The sequence below is a fragment of the Harpia harpyja genome, chromosome 13, assembly GCF_026419915.1.
Source record: "Harpia harpyja isolate bHarHar1 chromosome 13, bHarHar1 primary haplotype, whole genome shotgun sequence".
Classification (NCBI taxonomy): Eukaryota; Metazoa; Chordata; class Aves; order Accipitriformes; family Accipitridae; genus Harpia; species Harpia harpyja.
In genome coordinates this window covers 872,198-886,404 of record NC_068952.1, presented here as the reverse complement: position 1 = coordinate 886,404, position 14,207 = coordinate 872,198, and the positions used below count along the sequence as shown (strand labels likewise).

Genomic DNA, 14,207 nt, shown 5'->3' with positions numbered 1-14,207 from the left:
AAAGCTACAAAACCTTTTTTAGTGCCTTTATACAAATCTAGATGAGGTAACAGTTGATGATGCGTAAGATACCACCCATCCAGTTTCAGAGAACGTATTGCAGATCTAAACAGTATTCAGAAGACAGTAATGACAAACTCTCATGAAGAGGGAATGAAAAGATTGTGATTATAACCTGAGCAAGAAGGTGAATAAAAGTAATTTTATAAAAGTCTGTAAAATACTGTGAAGCCTTGAGAATTGAATGAGAGCACCTCTGTTCTCTTTGGTTACATAGGAGCAAGATACTCAGTGATAAATTTAAACCTATAAAGGGATGCATTTATTCATGAGGCATCACTTGCTGCCGCACGTAGTCAGCATGCATTGGGAAGAGTAATACAGCGCATGCGTGCAGGTCAGAGACTCGTCTAAATAGCAGCGATGGGACAGAGTGTGCTGTGGTAAAGGTAAGGGCCAGCTATAGAAAATAGTGGGGGGGCTATAAACCGGCAGGTGAAATTGTGTAGATAAAGGGTGATGCTCATGGTGTGTGTTTGGCGGGGAGAACGGTTCTAATTTCACATATATGATAGTGGCCTCTGAGCTGACAGGTATCACTGATAAGTAAGACCTTGGTGTTATGGAATAGCTTCATGAAAACATGGGTTTGATACTCAGCAGCTTTCAAGAAGGTGCTCAAACATTAGAAGTCATCGGGAAGGGAATACAGGACAGATCAGAGATCACTGTTGTGACGCTTGATGAGATGGGGCTGGCTTTTCAGAGTTCTCATAGCATACCTGAGAGAAAACTAGGCAGATCTGAGGTGGACTGAGCATCTATTGGCCTTGTTCTTGCAAAGAGCCTTTCTCTTTGTGTTGGTCATAGTGTGATGGTAGCAGCAGTTGTGGGTATAGGCCATCTCTGCCATCTACTGTTAAAAGTTTGCTTTAGGGTGCTTTACTTTTTAACCCCTCTCCTCTGAGATTTTTGCAGTGGCTTCACTTTGTGGCTGCATGCAGGCAAACTAGCCCAGCAGCAGGAAAATGGGTAAATATAAAATCTGTTTAGAAACGTTTAAAAAAATGGAGGTGAAAGAAAGAACTGGTGTTTTCTTCCATATCGATTGTCTTACTGCAGAACTTTTGCACCCCATTTTTGCCACGTTGGAGGAGAAAATCGGGAAATACAAGTAGATTGGGGACAGTGTTGTGTTGGACCAATCTGACCTTTGTCCAGACTACTGTTACATAGGAAGCAGTTTTTCCTTCCCTAAATACCTAAAGCAATCCCATTGCCTCATCCAGGGCCACTGTCCTTGTTTTTCAAGCTTACGTTCTGCACCCTCCCACACCCCATAATACCTTTTTATCCATGGGATCTTCCCAGGATTTGTGCTATTGTACAACTTCAGTAGCAAGGAAGCATAGTTTTTTATATGGTTATGCTGATGTGTCAAATACTTTGTTATCAGCACGAGGATTTCCATCCAAGTGGGTTTCAAGTGGGCACTAGTTCAAGCCATGTGTTTCTCAGTTATGGAAGGCTTGGAGATCTGCTTAAGGGGAGATGGCTTATGGAGGGTATCTTAGTTCAGCTCTAGTTAATAAGTGCTTTCAGATGCAGAGGGTACTCTTCTGAGAAACGAGTTGAGTTTTCTCTTTGTGGTTTTGTTTGGGTTTGGTTGTTTTTTTCCCTCCCATGAAAACGTCCATTTTGGGGTGAATCCCAAGACCTTTCATAACAAATTTGATATTACAGGATGCAGAGACCATTTTAGGGATTTAACTATTATTTCATCTAGATGCAGTCTCCTGCCATGGTTCAGATAAAGACATGAGCAGTTTTGTTCACTGTGATGTCCTGGTTGTACAACCCATCTTTGCCATGCAGCAGTATAAGCAGTCAGTGTTGATGCACATCTTAGGACAACAGAACTAAACAACTGGGGAATGAATTGAAAAGTTGGGTTTTTTTAAATTGTGGAAGTATCTTCTATAGAAAGTGCACAAGTTAAAATTTTTATCTTGCATTAATTTTTATAGCAGAGAGCTGGACTAGCAGAACGTGTTTGATACAGAGAACTAAGGCTGAGAAGAAAATTTGAACTTGGAGGGGAAAATAGACATGAACGTTGTTGTACAGATAATATGATGAACAGCATATGCTTATATAGTGGAGGTGTTCTGAGTTATGAAGGTCTTCTGTACTAATGTAGGTCAGGTTTTGGACGATAACTCCATGATCATTACTGGTCTTTCTTCAGGTCTGCTAGTTTTGTCACTAGCGTGCAGTACAGAAAGCATTATACTTTTTCTCTGCCTGTGGCACCCTGCCTTCAGAAACATATTCCCTGTGGCTCCACAAATATTAATTGAAAGTGGTCAAGGGTTTAGCAGCTTGGTCTTAATTATTTATTTGAAAATAGAGGAGAGGCTATGTTTTTCCTGGAATCTCTCTCCCGTTGCAGGATCTGGGCCGTTATGCTCAGCAAGCATTTTTTTTAGCTTAGTCAGCTGCAGCCCATTGATTACATCTCGATCTCCTCGTGGCTCAGACTGCACTGCAGTAGTTTGCAGTGCCTTGCTGTAGATACTGTACATGTGCGAGGGCGGCTCTGTGAGTCAGTGGGCAGAAAGAAGATGTTGTAGGCAGGACAGTGCATAGCCTGTTCAGACGAGCATGGTGAAGGCTGCAGAAATTTGTCAGCTAATTGAGAAAAAAGTATTTATTTTCCAAATGTCTGTGCATAGTGTTAAAAATAAACTTCGCTGCAGTGAACAAGGTATTAGAAGAGGAGAGTATGGTATGTTTTTCTACTAAATAGTTTTCCCCCCACTGGAAAATGAGCTATAACACAAAGGATATTAAATCCTACCTCCTAAGACCCCCAAATAATCGAACATAGAAGCCCAGTAGCTTTTATACTTACTTTGTACTTGAAATATATGTAAAGCGGTAATGTTATGTAGGAGATGAACATTTTGCAGTAGAATAAACAAATTTGTGGACCTGCAGTACTCGGAGTACTATATTAGCTTAGGAAGGGTTATGATTTTTGTCTCGAACTTTGTATTGTAAAAAGGTAATTGGAGAAAAGGCTGAAAGCACAGCATAGTCACATTGGTTCACACAGAGATGGGGAAAAGAAAAAAATGGACCTATGTCTTTAAAAATATTGCACATTTAATATATTAGAGAAATGCCATTTCTCTGGGAATGGGTTAGTTTTAAAACAGATCATCATGAAAATTATGTAAAGGTTCTTATCGCTACTTTCATTGTTGGAGTAGCAAATTTGGACTTGAGAAGCGAGTTCACGTTCTAGTTTAAAACATGACAACTACTGAAAGCCAATGCAGTTGAAATAAATGTATTAAAAGCAGACTAGCTGGTGGATTTGAAAATCTATTAGCAAGCAGGGACTCTTGTATCTTGTTATAACTAGCTGTTTCTCTGCTTTCCTCCCCTGCAAGCCCTGGTTCAGTGAGGGTGACCTCAGATCATCTGCCTCAGGTTGTTGGTGGTTTTCTTTTGTGTAGCAGTGCTCTGGTTAGAGCTCTTGTGCTACAGGGGTGAGGGAAAAGGAAGGACAACTCAGGCTCGAATCCCATATATGCCTGCAGGGAACTGAGATCCCATTTTCCATTTCTGAGTGCCTTTACTGCCAAGCTGCAGGGGGGATACGGTATGTCCGAATGTGTCATTCCTTCCAGTCGATGCTGTTCCACTTGAAGCTCTGATTATTCTTCCCACTGGACTACAGAGAGGGAACAGAAAACTATTACTGTGTGTGGTGGTGAGGGAACAGGGGCTTCACTCCCTGGGCAAGTGAATGTTGAGTTGGATTGCAGGTCAAGACTCCCCTCCATCAGGTAAGTGCATTTGCTGCCAGGTTACAGAGTGCCTGTCATACACTTTCTCTCTCTTGGTAATAAATATTCAATTATTCTGTGCAAAAGGGATCCTTTCCAACATGGATGTTCTTAGACTTGCATCTCAAAGCACCCTGTGGCTTAGGGGTGAGGGTGTAGTCTGGAAGGAGGGAGGTATGGTTTTCATGTCTGTGCAAGGGGCGGAGAGATTAGAACTTAGCATTGCTGCATCTCAGTGATTGCCACGACTGTCTTTTGTCGTCTTCTTTTTGGTAGAAAAGGACTGTCTTCTCCATCTGACCCCAGGAAAGCATTATGAGCTGTAAATCCCAAATGAGATGTGACTAATGCTCTACAACGCTCTCCAAAATATTGCCATTTCAGTGGTTCCCCTGCTCTGTGTTAACAGTGCATGAAAAACTTGTCTTTCTTACTAAGCACTCCCCATGCTTTCCATGGGGATATTCTGTGCTACTTGTTCCCCAATGGGACCATGCATGTAAGAAACAAGTGCAGCTCCGAGGCCAAAATTCTCTTGATAAAAATCGAATGATAATTGAAAAATAGGATTACAGCTGAAATAAGCTTTTGATTTAAAAATGCTCATTCTTAGCCCTGTTTCTAATGTGCGAAAGGCATCCTCATCTAGAGCACATATTCTGGCACAGGAACCGCACAATGAGATGGTTGGTGCATGCTATTCAGAAAGACAAAATTATTACCCTGGACTTTTCTGATGTTAAAATCCATTGGAAATCTTGAATTCTCCGAAAGTAAAGAAGGAAAGATGGCATTTTAACTCACCTCCTTCAGGTCTTTTGCTTTGGAAGGAATAGTGGGAGACTACTAAGTAACTTTCTCAAAACTAAATTTCATGCACAGTCTACAGAATTCTTAGAACTTGCATATTTTAAGGGAAGAGGAATACTGAGACTCAAATAAGAAACTCCATTGGGTTGATTGCTTTTTATTAGTTGATTTCTGTTGGTATAAATATCTCTCAGCCGAGGTCTTTTCCTCAGTTTACTGAATTGAGTTTTAAGGTTATGCAATATAATATTGGCTCTTCCCTCTGATCGGGGTGGCCCTCATGTTTCTATACTGTGTAATTGACATCTTAAGATACAGCGACTGCGCACGTGGCCTAAAAGCAGCACTGACTTTCATTCTGCTCTCTTTCAAACCACCATTCTGCATCCCACCAGACAGCGGAGACCCCGCTATTTCTAGGTGGAGCACTACAGCAGTCACCAGGGAAGGGAAGATGCCTGGAGCTGGCAGCTGTGAAGCCTGTAAAGTTGGAAAGCCAGTGATTGTATAGAGATTGCTGGTGAGAAGGCAAGGTGGTGGTTGCAGAAAAAGCCAAATATCTTGGGTGGAAACCCAAGGGGGACATCTCTGTTCGTTTTTAGAAACTTATGCACTAACGTTAGAACTTGCTCCCCTTGTTGGTTATTAGATCAGTTTGATTGGGGGAGGAAGGGAGGTGTAGGTATCAGATAATTTTAGGAAGGAAAATCACAGTAGAATCGTACAACTGACCTGTGGTTGGGCTGTATGCATCTCTGCTCTCAGCTTTTTTTTTATACTATTAGGTGTGATATGTGAGCAGGGCAAAGTTAGTCTCTAGAGGGACCCCTCTCACCACTTTACGTAGCACTCAGAAACCGCACAGGCTCACTCAACACTTTGTGTCTAAATGAAACTAAATACAGCATGAGCCAACAGCCCTGGGAAGGATGCTGGGAGATGGCAACAGCTAAACAAGAGACTCAGGTTTCTGGAGGGATACAATAATGAATTGTTTTTTGATTCATTTCTGTTTAATTTTTTTCTCATTTTGTTGTTTTTTATCATGTTTTTCTTTGGGTTTCTCTCTGTTTTACAGTTCTTTTGGGCTCTTCTTTTGAGGCTGTGTTTGATGCGTTGGCTTCCCATCCGCTGCTCGTAACCATCTCTGCTATGAGTTGTGAGTGAGCCATCACCATGCTTCTGGGTTTTCATTTTGTTTTGTGCTTTTGTTATATATGGAAGTCCGAATTACACCTGGTTTTCTTTTTTCCCTCATGATATGTTTGTTTTTCAGCAGGATCGTGACAGCTACCTAAATATGATGCAGAGGCCTAGAGCACTTGGGATTCTGCCTGAGGGGCTGGCAGACATTTGGGTGGTGCCAGAGACTGTGATTTTGTCAGTTCTGTGGTGTCAGAGGCAAGGGGAGGGGAGTTCTCTTATCTTACATTTTTGGCTCCAGCTTCCTCTATTCGTTTCTGACTCCCCACTGGGATAAAATATGCTGCTGTCATTAACAATTCTACAAAGTGCTGCTGTTTAAATTAGCAAGTCAAAACGCATTTAAGAGGTGCAGAATTTGTCTCCGCAGAAGAGGTGGAGATGCATATTCCTGCGTCTCCCCTATGAGCCTAACTAACGGAAGCAGGAGATTCCTAGAAGTCACCGAGATGCTTCCTTTTAGTTCAGTTAAAGCTTCCTTTCACTTTTCCTTCTTATCACAACTTTTCCAACAAGTCATTTCAATTCAAGATATATCTCCAAGTGCTTCCCATGATCTGTGGCATTTCCTCTCTCCCCTTACCACCTTCTCTTCGATCTGTGCTAACTTTCTTTTCATTTTCTTACTGCTGGAAATCCTTTTCCTGTTTCCAGGAGAGGTGGGTTAATGATCCTAGATGACAGCAGGCCTGCCAGGGGCAAAGGTGGTGGATCTCATGAGGTGTTTGCACAGGCTTCCAGAAAGTTGGGGAGGATCCAGTGGTCATGTTCCCTGAGAGTACCACAGGCAAAAAAAACGGCAGGAGGAAAGTACTGGCATCCAAATACAAGGTTTCAGGAAGGAAGATGAAAACTGGGACATTCAAAATACCAACCTAGGGACCAGTGAGGCAAGAGGAAAAATTTTAATATCTATGTATGAACATGGTGTAAGGAGCAGGGATTCAGATTAATGAGGTAATACGAGCACTCCTGAAATAGAGGGAGCGTATACAGGAAAGACAGATTTCATGTGAATCGTAAGGGAGACACTGTTGACACTTAAAATACAAATGATCATGAGTGTTTGAACTGGAGAATGATGAAAAGCTGATGGGTGCAAAAGAGCACAGTTTGGAACAATGCATCCACTTCGTACAGGATTTTGTTACCTAATTCTGTCTTTGTGAGGTAGTGTACATTGCTAATATATTAAAAGGAACGCAGAGTATAACTTTTGCTCTGTGGTAGCGATCTAACACATTATCCCAAGCTAAAACTCATTTTAAACCGGGTTCTAACACAACGCAATATACTTCATATCTCTGTCATCTCCCTGACAGCTCTGTGTAATAAGTTACTTCAGCTTTGTGCTAGACACAATCTGAATGCAGGATGAGATATACTTTAGCCTGAGTAACATTTTTGATAGTAATACTGATGTAGAAAAATTTAAAAATAAATCATGTATAGTTTAAAATTGTATTTCAGCTTGCTAGCTTATTACCTTCTTATAATTTGGGGGATTCAAACCAGTTGGGTTATATATGATTCCAGAGTCTGAAGCTCCTAACTGTTAAAATTTCAGTTCTGTTTCAAATGTGGACGGGTCTGGACAGCAAGGATGCTTTATCCAGGCTCTTTTCCACTGCTGGGCAATGCAGTGGTAGTATGAAATTTGTTCACTGGAAGAAATGAGGAGTGTAAAGAAATCATCTGGAAAATTGATGAATTCAGAAGAAAAGTCAATAACAGTTGGGTGTACAGCATGTGCTACAATAAATGCTCAGGCAGGAGCTGTTTGTTTGGATGAAAAACAAGGTATCTCCACAGCCATGGAAATATTTGATCGCAGTGATTAGTGATGCAGTCAAAAGGCATGACTAATTGCCTTGTGACTGGCAGGGCAGTCAAATATGGTTAAAAGAGGTGAAACCTTTATGAGAAAAAGATGCTGTTAACACAGTTAGCATCTGCCTATTTTGTTCAAATCTCTAAACGTCCTGTCAAAACAATTGCAAAGTCTTGCTCAGTTGCAGTGCTCTCCCTTCGCTGAGGTACCACATGAGAGAGGACTGGAGCGAGACCCCTTTGGGTTCAGCTGCTGGACTGGCTTGGTTGTTGGCTGTGGGACAGATGCACAGTTAAAAGGTGGCTGGGCTTTTGGTTTGCTTCTGAAAGAGGAGGGGAATACATTTGCAAACTGCCTAGAGTTGTTTTCAGAATAGATGCAATTAAAAACTGCAAAGATAGCCTGTCTGCCAGAAATAGTAAGTATTGATCTAAAAAGATTTTCAGAGACATTGCCAACCATACTGAAACCAGCACATGCGGTATACTTGGTTCAGTATATACACAGTTGATAACTGAAGACATTGAAGTAGGGAAAGACATGAAAGACAAACTCCCATGGACTGCAAACATTGAACAATATTTGTTCTGAAAACATTACGGGTTGCACACTAGAATTGTTCACAATACACTCTTATTTTATGGCTCGTGAAAAGTATCCAAACACACTAGCTTCCACTCATGATGGAAAAGCGGAATGTCCTCTTGCTTTTGAATATGTAGAGGACATTTATGGTGATGGCTGATTCCAACAGATGTATTCCAGTAGCCAGTATTCTGCTTTTCAGGAGCTCACGTCAGTGAGTTCACTGGAATTCTGAAAAATATTTTGCAATCATTTGTCAGTGGAAATCCTAAATGTATGTTCCGGGAGGAATGAAGTACATGATCATGAATATAATATCTTGACTATTACCTGCTGCTAAATAAGTAGCTTACAGCTCAGGCTGGTGTACTGCAAGATTAAATGCTGCTTAAAGTGCATGGGATATGCATACAGGTTCTCCTTGTGGAGTATTTGATTAACATAAAGGAGTCATAAGATAGACTTGTAGCTTTTTTTGCTTGGAGTCACTATAACTTAAGAGCTGCATTATACACCATTCAGGTCTGTGTTAGTGGCACAGTGTTGGTGAATTTTTTTAAAAAACATTTGAAGTTTTATTCTTTCTGAGAGTATTGAAACTCAGAGCAACTTCCTTGTACCCAAAAAGAAGCAACTGAATTGTACGTATTTAAACTGACAGAAGGGTGCCCTGGAATAAAAGTGCAGAGTTTTAGGCTTAGTTCTGAAAGTGTAGGCAGAGCTGAAGGAACAACATGAATCAACTGACCTAAGTGGGACAAGTTACCAAATTAGAGTTGTTATTAATGTGATCAAATTTCTGCAAGAGTAGTAGTTCTTTGCCCAAGCTTAGCCTTATGATGGAAGATGTCTGGACCTGAACTGGGTTTTGCCACGTGAATTTTGAAAGTACTGCTGTTAACTCTGGTGCTTCTAGCTAAGCTGAAAGGATTTGGTGGATGTCATTATTTAAATGCAGTTTTTTCAGAACAATGACATCCTCAGTAAGCGAACTCGCATGGTCTAATGTTCTTGTGGAGGCAGCAGTGGAAGGAGTTGGAAGTGTTGCTCAGCCCCCAGAACAGAGAAAGCCTCCAGCTTGGAGGAATAGTCGTGGGAGGACTGCCTTCTTCCCAGGGCCGCTAGATCAAGCCTCCACTTCCCGAGGACGCAAAGAACAAGAGAATCAGAGAAAGAGAAAATACATGTACATGGTTTAGGATATACTGGGAAGAATCTGGAAAAAAGCAAGAACTCTGAAAGTCAGAAGTTCTTAATTAATTTAAGTCTTACAGAGGATGTTGACAATCAGTGTCAGCAAATGCATGTGGTCACCTGCCCTGTGTCAGAGTAGGGGATACCCGTTCTTGTCCTGACCAGGCTGCGCTCAAGCTTTGCTTAGCTGATGTTATTCATGACTCAGTTTTGCACTTGCACTTCTTTACTAGCTTTTCCCTTGACCTGGAGTTTAAAAAGGAAAATACAATCTTGAATAATGTTCTTAGCTCTATGCCTAGACTATTACTATTCTAACCTATCACTGTAACCACCTTGCCCTCTCTGTAAAATAAGCTTTTCTAGAAATGCAGACTTGGAGAATGCTGTCTGTTTAGCTGGCTGCTAGAGCAGATGAAGGCAGTAAGAGCTTTGTATCCCTTGGGTACATATGGAATAACAGTATAGACGAGAGGTTCTCAGGAGTTAGCTGCACAGGGGATTTAGTAATCTGCTCTGTCTCTGATATTTTCTGTTGTCTCCCTTCAGCCTCGCAATGTTGCTGGTTTTCGAGGAACGGTCCGCTACGCTTCGGTGAATGCACACAAAAACCGAGTGAGTATTTTTGTGTTATAAGGAGTTAACAGCAAGGTTATTTCTCCTCAGAAGCCTGTTTTTGGGAGCAGAGAAGTCAGAGGCGTGAGTTCTGGTTTGTTACCTACAGAAGTTAGTATGTCAAATGAATTCCATTAGGTGGTCAAGGCTGTTGACCGTAAAATCAAAATTATGATTCAGTTATTGGATCCTCTCTAGTTGGCAGCCTTAATAATTGTAATTGTTGCATTTTAAGGGAAAAAACCCCCACACTAAAGTGAAAATCAGGTTAAGTGCCAGGCTGCTTGCTGCTAGTTTCTAGAAGCACTTGGCTGTGAATTACCAAATGCCAAGTCCCCAAATCCATTCTCCACCTGGAATTTTTAATATTAACATCATGCTGTCAGGTGAAGAGCCACCTAGTAAAAGCTAGGTTTATTTTTCCCTGAAAAGAGCCAGTATTTACATAGCGTCTGGCCTGTTTCATTCTAAACACTTCCAGAAGTCTCATCCAACATTCTTCTCAAAACACTCGTTCGTCCTATTTCAGTAACGTTCCTGTGTAGACAGTAAACCGTAAGTCCTCTGGTTCTGCGCTATGTGCCTTACCAGATGGAAACTATCAGCCCTCCTGCATTACCTCCAGGTTTTTGGCCTTATTTGGGATGAATCTGTAGGATGACCTGTGCCATATGAGGAAGTTTCAAGGTTTTTTAGGGAAAGAAGTTATTGTATGCAGAAGATGGAAAGTGTGATGTGGGGAGGGCAGTTGAATGCCATCATGAATTCATTCTATTTCCTGGGAGACACTGAGAAACCTGAGGTGTAATTTTTGGAAGAGCTGGATAGTGCCAGCTGTAGCTGGCATCAGCTGAAGGTATATTTAGGCACAAAAATTGCTGTATAATGCATGCTATTCTTAGAAATCATGTTCTAGACATTGGATGTTGAGCACCAAAAATTATTGTATGTTCTTTGACAATTTCAGCCTTAATCCCATTGTTTCAATTTCCCATTTGCTAGGCCAGGAGGAGAGTGGTATGTGGAAATGTTACAAATCTGTAAATTGTTGTGGTGCTTGATGAGTGTTTTGCAAAAGTCCTTGAGTAAATGCTGTCTTGTGAAAAGAGTTTGAATGATATTTAGTTTAAAAATAGTGACAAAAACCACTTTCTACAAAGTTTGTTTTTTTTCTTAATCTAGGTTATTCCACGTCCCATTAATAAATATTCCACTCCTGTATACTCAGTGAGGGAAAGTCCTATGGAAAACTTATGCTTTGTTGTATAGAAAAAAACCTCTTTCTTAATATATTCACAAAAAGGAAAACAAATGAGATTATTCAGGTGACTGTATTAGACATTGCCAAGTTTAATAAATGCTTGATTTTGCATCTTTAATCTGGCTTCTTTAATCATTGAATAGGAAGTATGACTTTTCTTCCTGCTTTTTAAAATGAGGTAGCTCATCTGGAGAGCACACTTGGACTACTGAGCAGCATGGAACTTTGCTCCTCAGTCTTCGTCTCTCTTTTCTCCAGGAGATGGGTAGACATGATGATCTGTGGTCCCTCTTTTACATGTTGGTGGAGTTTGCGGTTGGTCAGCTTCCATGGCGAAAGATCAAAGATAAGGTAGGAAACCTGGTGTCTGTGCTTAAGATAGGGTGCTGCATTTTTGTTATTATGACTCTTACTATTCCTCCTGCAGTTCAGTGCATCTTTTTGCTGAAGTAAAGCCAGAGCCTGCTTTTCATCAGATCTTGCTGCAAGATGCTAACCTGCTTTTGTGTGTTCTGATGCACAATGTGGAGCTTGTCTTATTTGGAGTAACTAGATATTTTCTTATGCACGTTGTTAATCATATTTGATCAAGCGACTTTGACTTTGTTCTTGCAAAGCAAACAACAAAAGCAGAAGGGCTGAGCTGTCCTTTTGACAGATAAACAGGACCTTTAGAAAGGTGGAAGGATAACGCTTTGCCATGCCAAACAAGCCAAATGGGAATTGCAACTGGAAAGTTAAACAGAATAAAGCTAACTGTTCATGTTGTCTTGCAAATACCTTGTGCTAGAGAATAAAATCCCTGGAAAGAAACAGGTCACCTGTGCAGAAGGCTGTGCTAAAGGGACAGCTTCTGAAGAGTGTTTCTGACTCAGGATTCCCCTTTGGCCTTTGCCTGCAGTGATCAACCTCGCTTTGCTAGGGACACCACACAGGAGAAGTGTGTAGACACGGCGCTGGGTCTAAGAAGAGGCCGTGTTCAGGAATGATAAGACTAGATGGTATTCCAGGAATGATAAGACTGTATGAATATGAAGTAATAGAAGAGATTCTTGGCTCTGAGATATTTTCTTTTTTCCAGGAGCAGGTTGGCATGATAAAAGAGAAGTATGAACACCGAATGCTGCTAAAACACATGCCTTCAGAATTCCACCTTTTTCTGGACCATATTGCAAGCCTAGACTATTTCACCAAGCCAGACTATCAGGTAGGCGCCTTTCTTTGTTACCGATCTGATGCATGGCACTCTGGATTGGCATTTGAATTTTCTAACATTCCCATGCACGTGTTCATATATGGCTGAGGAATACTTTTGCTAGGACTGGGAGAGAAAGGTTGGACCGGACAGTTCTTCAACACTCAGAAGTTTTCTCTTCCCCTTCCACCACCCTGTCCAAAATAATCCTGTGCTCCAGACCAGAAATCTCTCCCCAAGCAACAGAGTACTTTTGGCTTTCATTAAAACACAGAAGTGTTGAGATACTCCAAATGTGACAGAATTTTATCACAGCTTGCCAAAGTCTGCAGAGCCTGTGCCAACAGCTTAACAGTACACACCAACCCCTTTGTTTTCTTGCAGACTCATATGGGCCTTAGCTATTATTATCTCTTTCTTTAATACTCATCTTAACATACTTTTTTTTCCCATTCACTGTTTGCTATCAGCATGTATGTGATCGGTTACAATAGCTCAGCCAACACAATATAACTGAGGCAACTTGATTCTGTGTCCCTTTTTTTATCACAGTGGTTTTCTCTGTACATTAAAGCCAGAATGATGAAAACAACATTTTATTAGCAGACCTGTGCAGTCTTATATGAGCACCTGCTCCTGTTGATAGTGCATCAGATGAGTGGGAAAATGGTAGGAGGGTGTTCCAGCAAACTCTCTCCAACAATGCTTTTGTATTTTAGCCACGTACATGTTGCAGCATAGCAACCACAACTTCTTAAAAAAGAAAAAAAAGGCAAATACATTCTGGATAGTACAGTGGAAAAATAACATTTGCCACTAAGATGGAGGGCTATAGAGGGATGGAAGTGGACTGAGGAGATGCTGAGGGAAATGGATTTGTTTAGCCTGGAGAAGAAAAGTCAAAGAGGGGATCTGATTGCTGTTTTCCACTGCCTCAAGGACAGTTGCGGGGAGAAAAGAGGTAGACTTTTCTCAGAGGCAGCAAGGGAAATTGTGACTAAATCTGGGGGTGGGGGGAAATCAGAATGAGGGTTCTTAAGTACGGAACAGGTACCTAGAGGAGTTGTGGAATTTTCATCCTTGGGGATTTCCAAAAGTTGATTGGATGAGGAACCTGATCTGACTTTGCAGTTAGCCCTGGTTTGAGCAGACGGTTGGATTAGAGATCTCCAAAGCTCCTTTTGAACTTACATCCTCCTATATTCTGTTCCAGTTAAAATAATTGTGTCCTGACGGTACTGAAAAGCCATCCTTCAGATGGAAATGGAAGGAGATGTTTCCAGACAATTTTAGTGCAGTACAAATCATGAACAGCGCTTTCACAGTAGGGGATTTGTCTGAAGCTGTGAATTGCCTCTTTACCTTCAGTTTCTTGCAGGTGCAGCTCTGGGAAGAAGCTTCCAAAAGGGAACTCCCCACAAAAGTCTGGCATCTGCAGCTTGCCACGAAACACTGATTCTTCTAGCTTGACTTGGAGGCCTATTCCAGCCAGCAAATTCTCCAAACATCTCAGCTCCAGAGATGTCTTTATATTGATTTACCTGGATTTATTACTGTGAAAGATTAAAAACTATCAGGTGGCATCTGAATTTGTCACCAGTACCAGACCCTCAGGGAAATTAAGGAAATTGGGAAGTATGTCTGCTAATATATAAA

The 14,207-nt window shown here is 41.2% G+C and overlaps 1 protein-coding gene across 5 annotated transcripts in view; it reads left to right on the top strand.

The window, feature by feature from the left end:
- The window catches only part of TTBK1 (tau tubulin kinase 1), a 114,363-nt gene that overhangs the window by 51,732 nt on the left and 48,424 nt on the right, over positions 1 to 14,207 (top strand). For 3 of the 5 annotated variants that reach the window (XM_052806747.1, XM_052806745.1, XM_052806744.1), the window contains exons 7-9: positions 10,030 to 10,095; positions 11,615 to 11,707; positions 12,438 to 12,563. In XM_052806747.1, the coding sequence (XP_052662707.1) occupies positions 10,030 to 10,095; positions 11,615 to 11,707; positions 12,438 to 12,563 (285 nt within the window). The other 2 variants (XM_052806749.1, XM_052806746.1) reach the window with 2 other exon arrangements.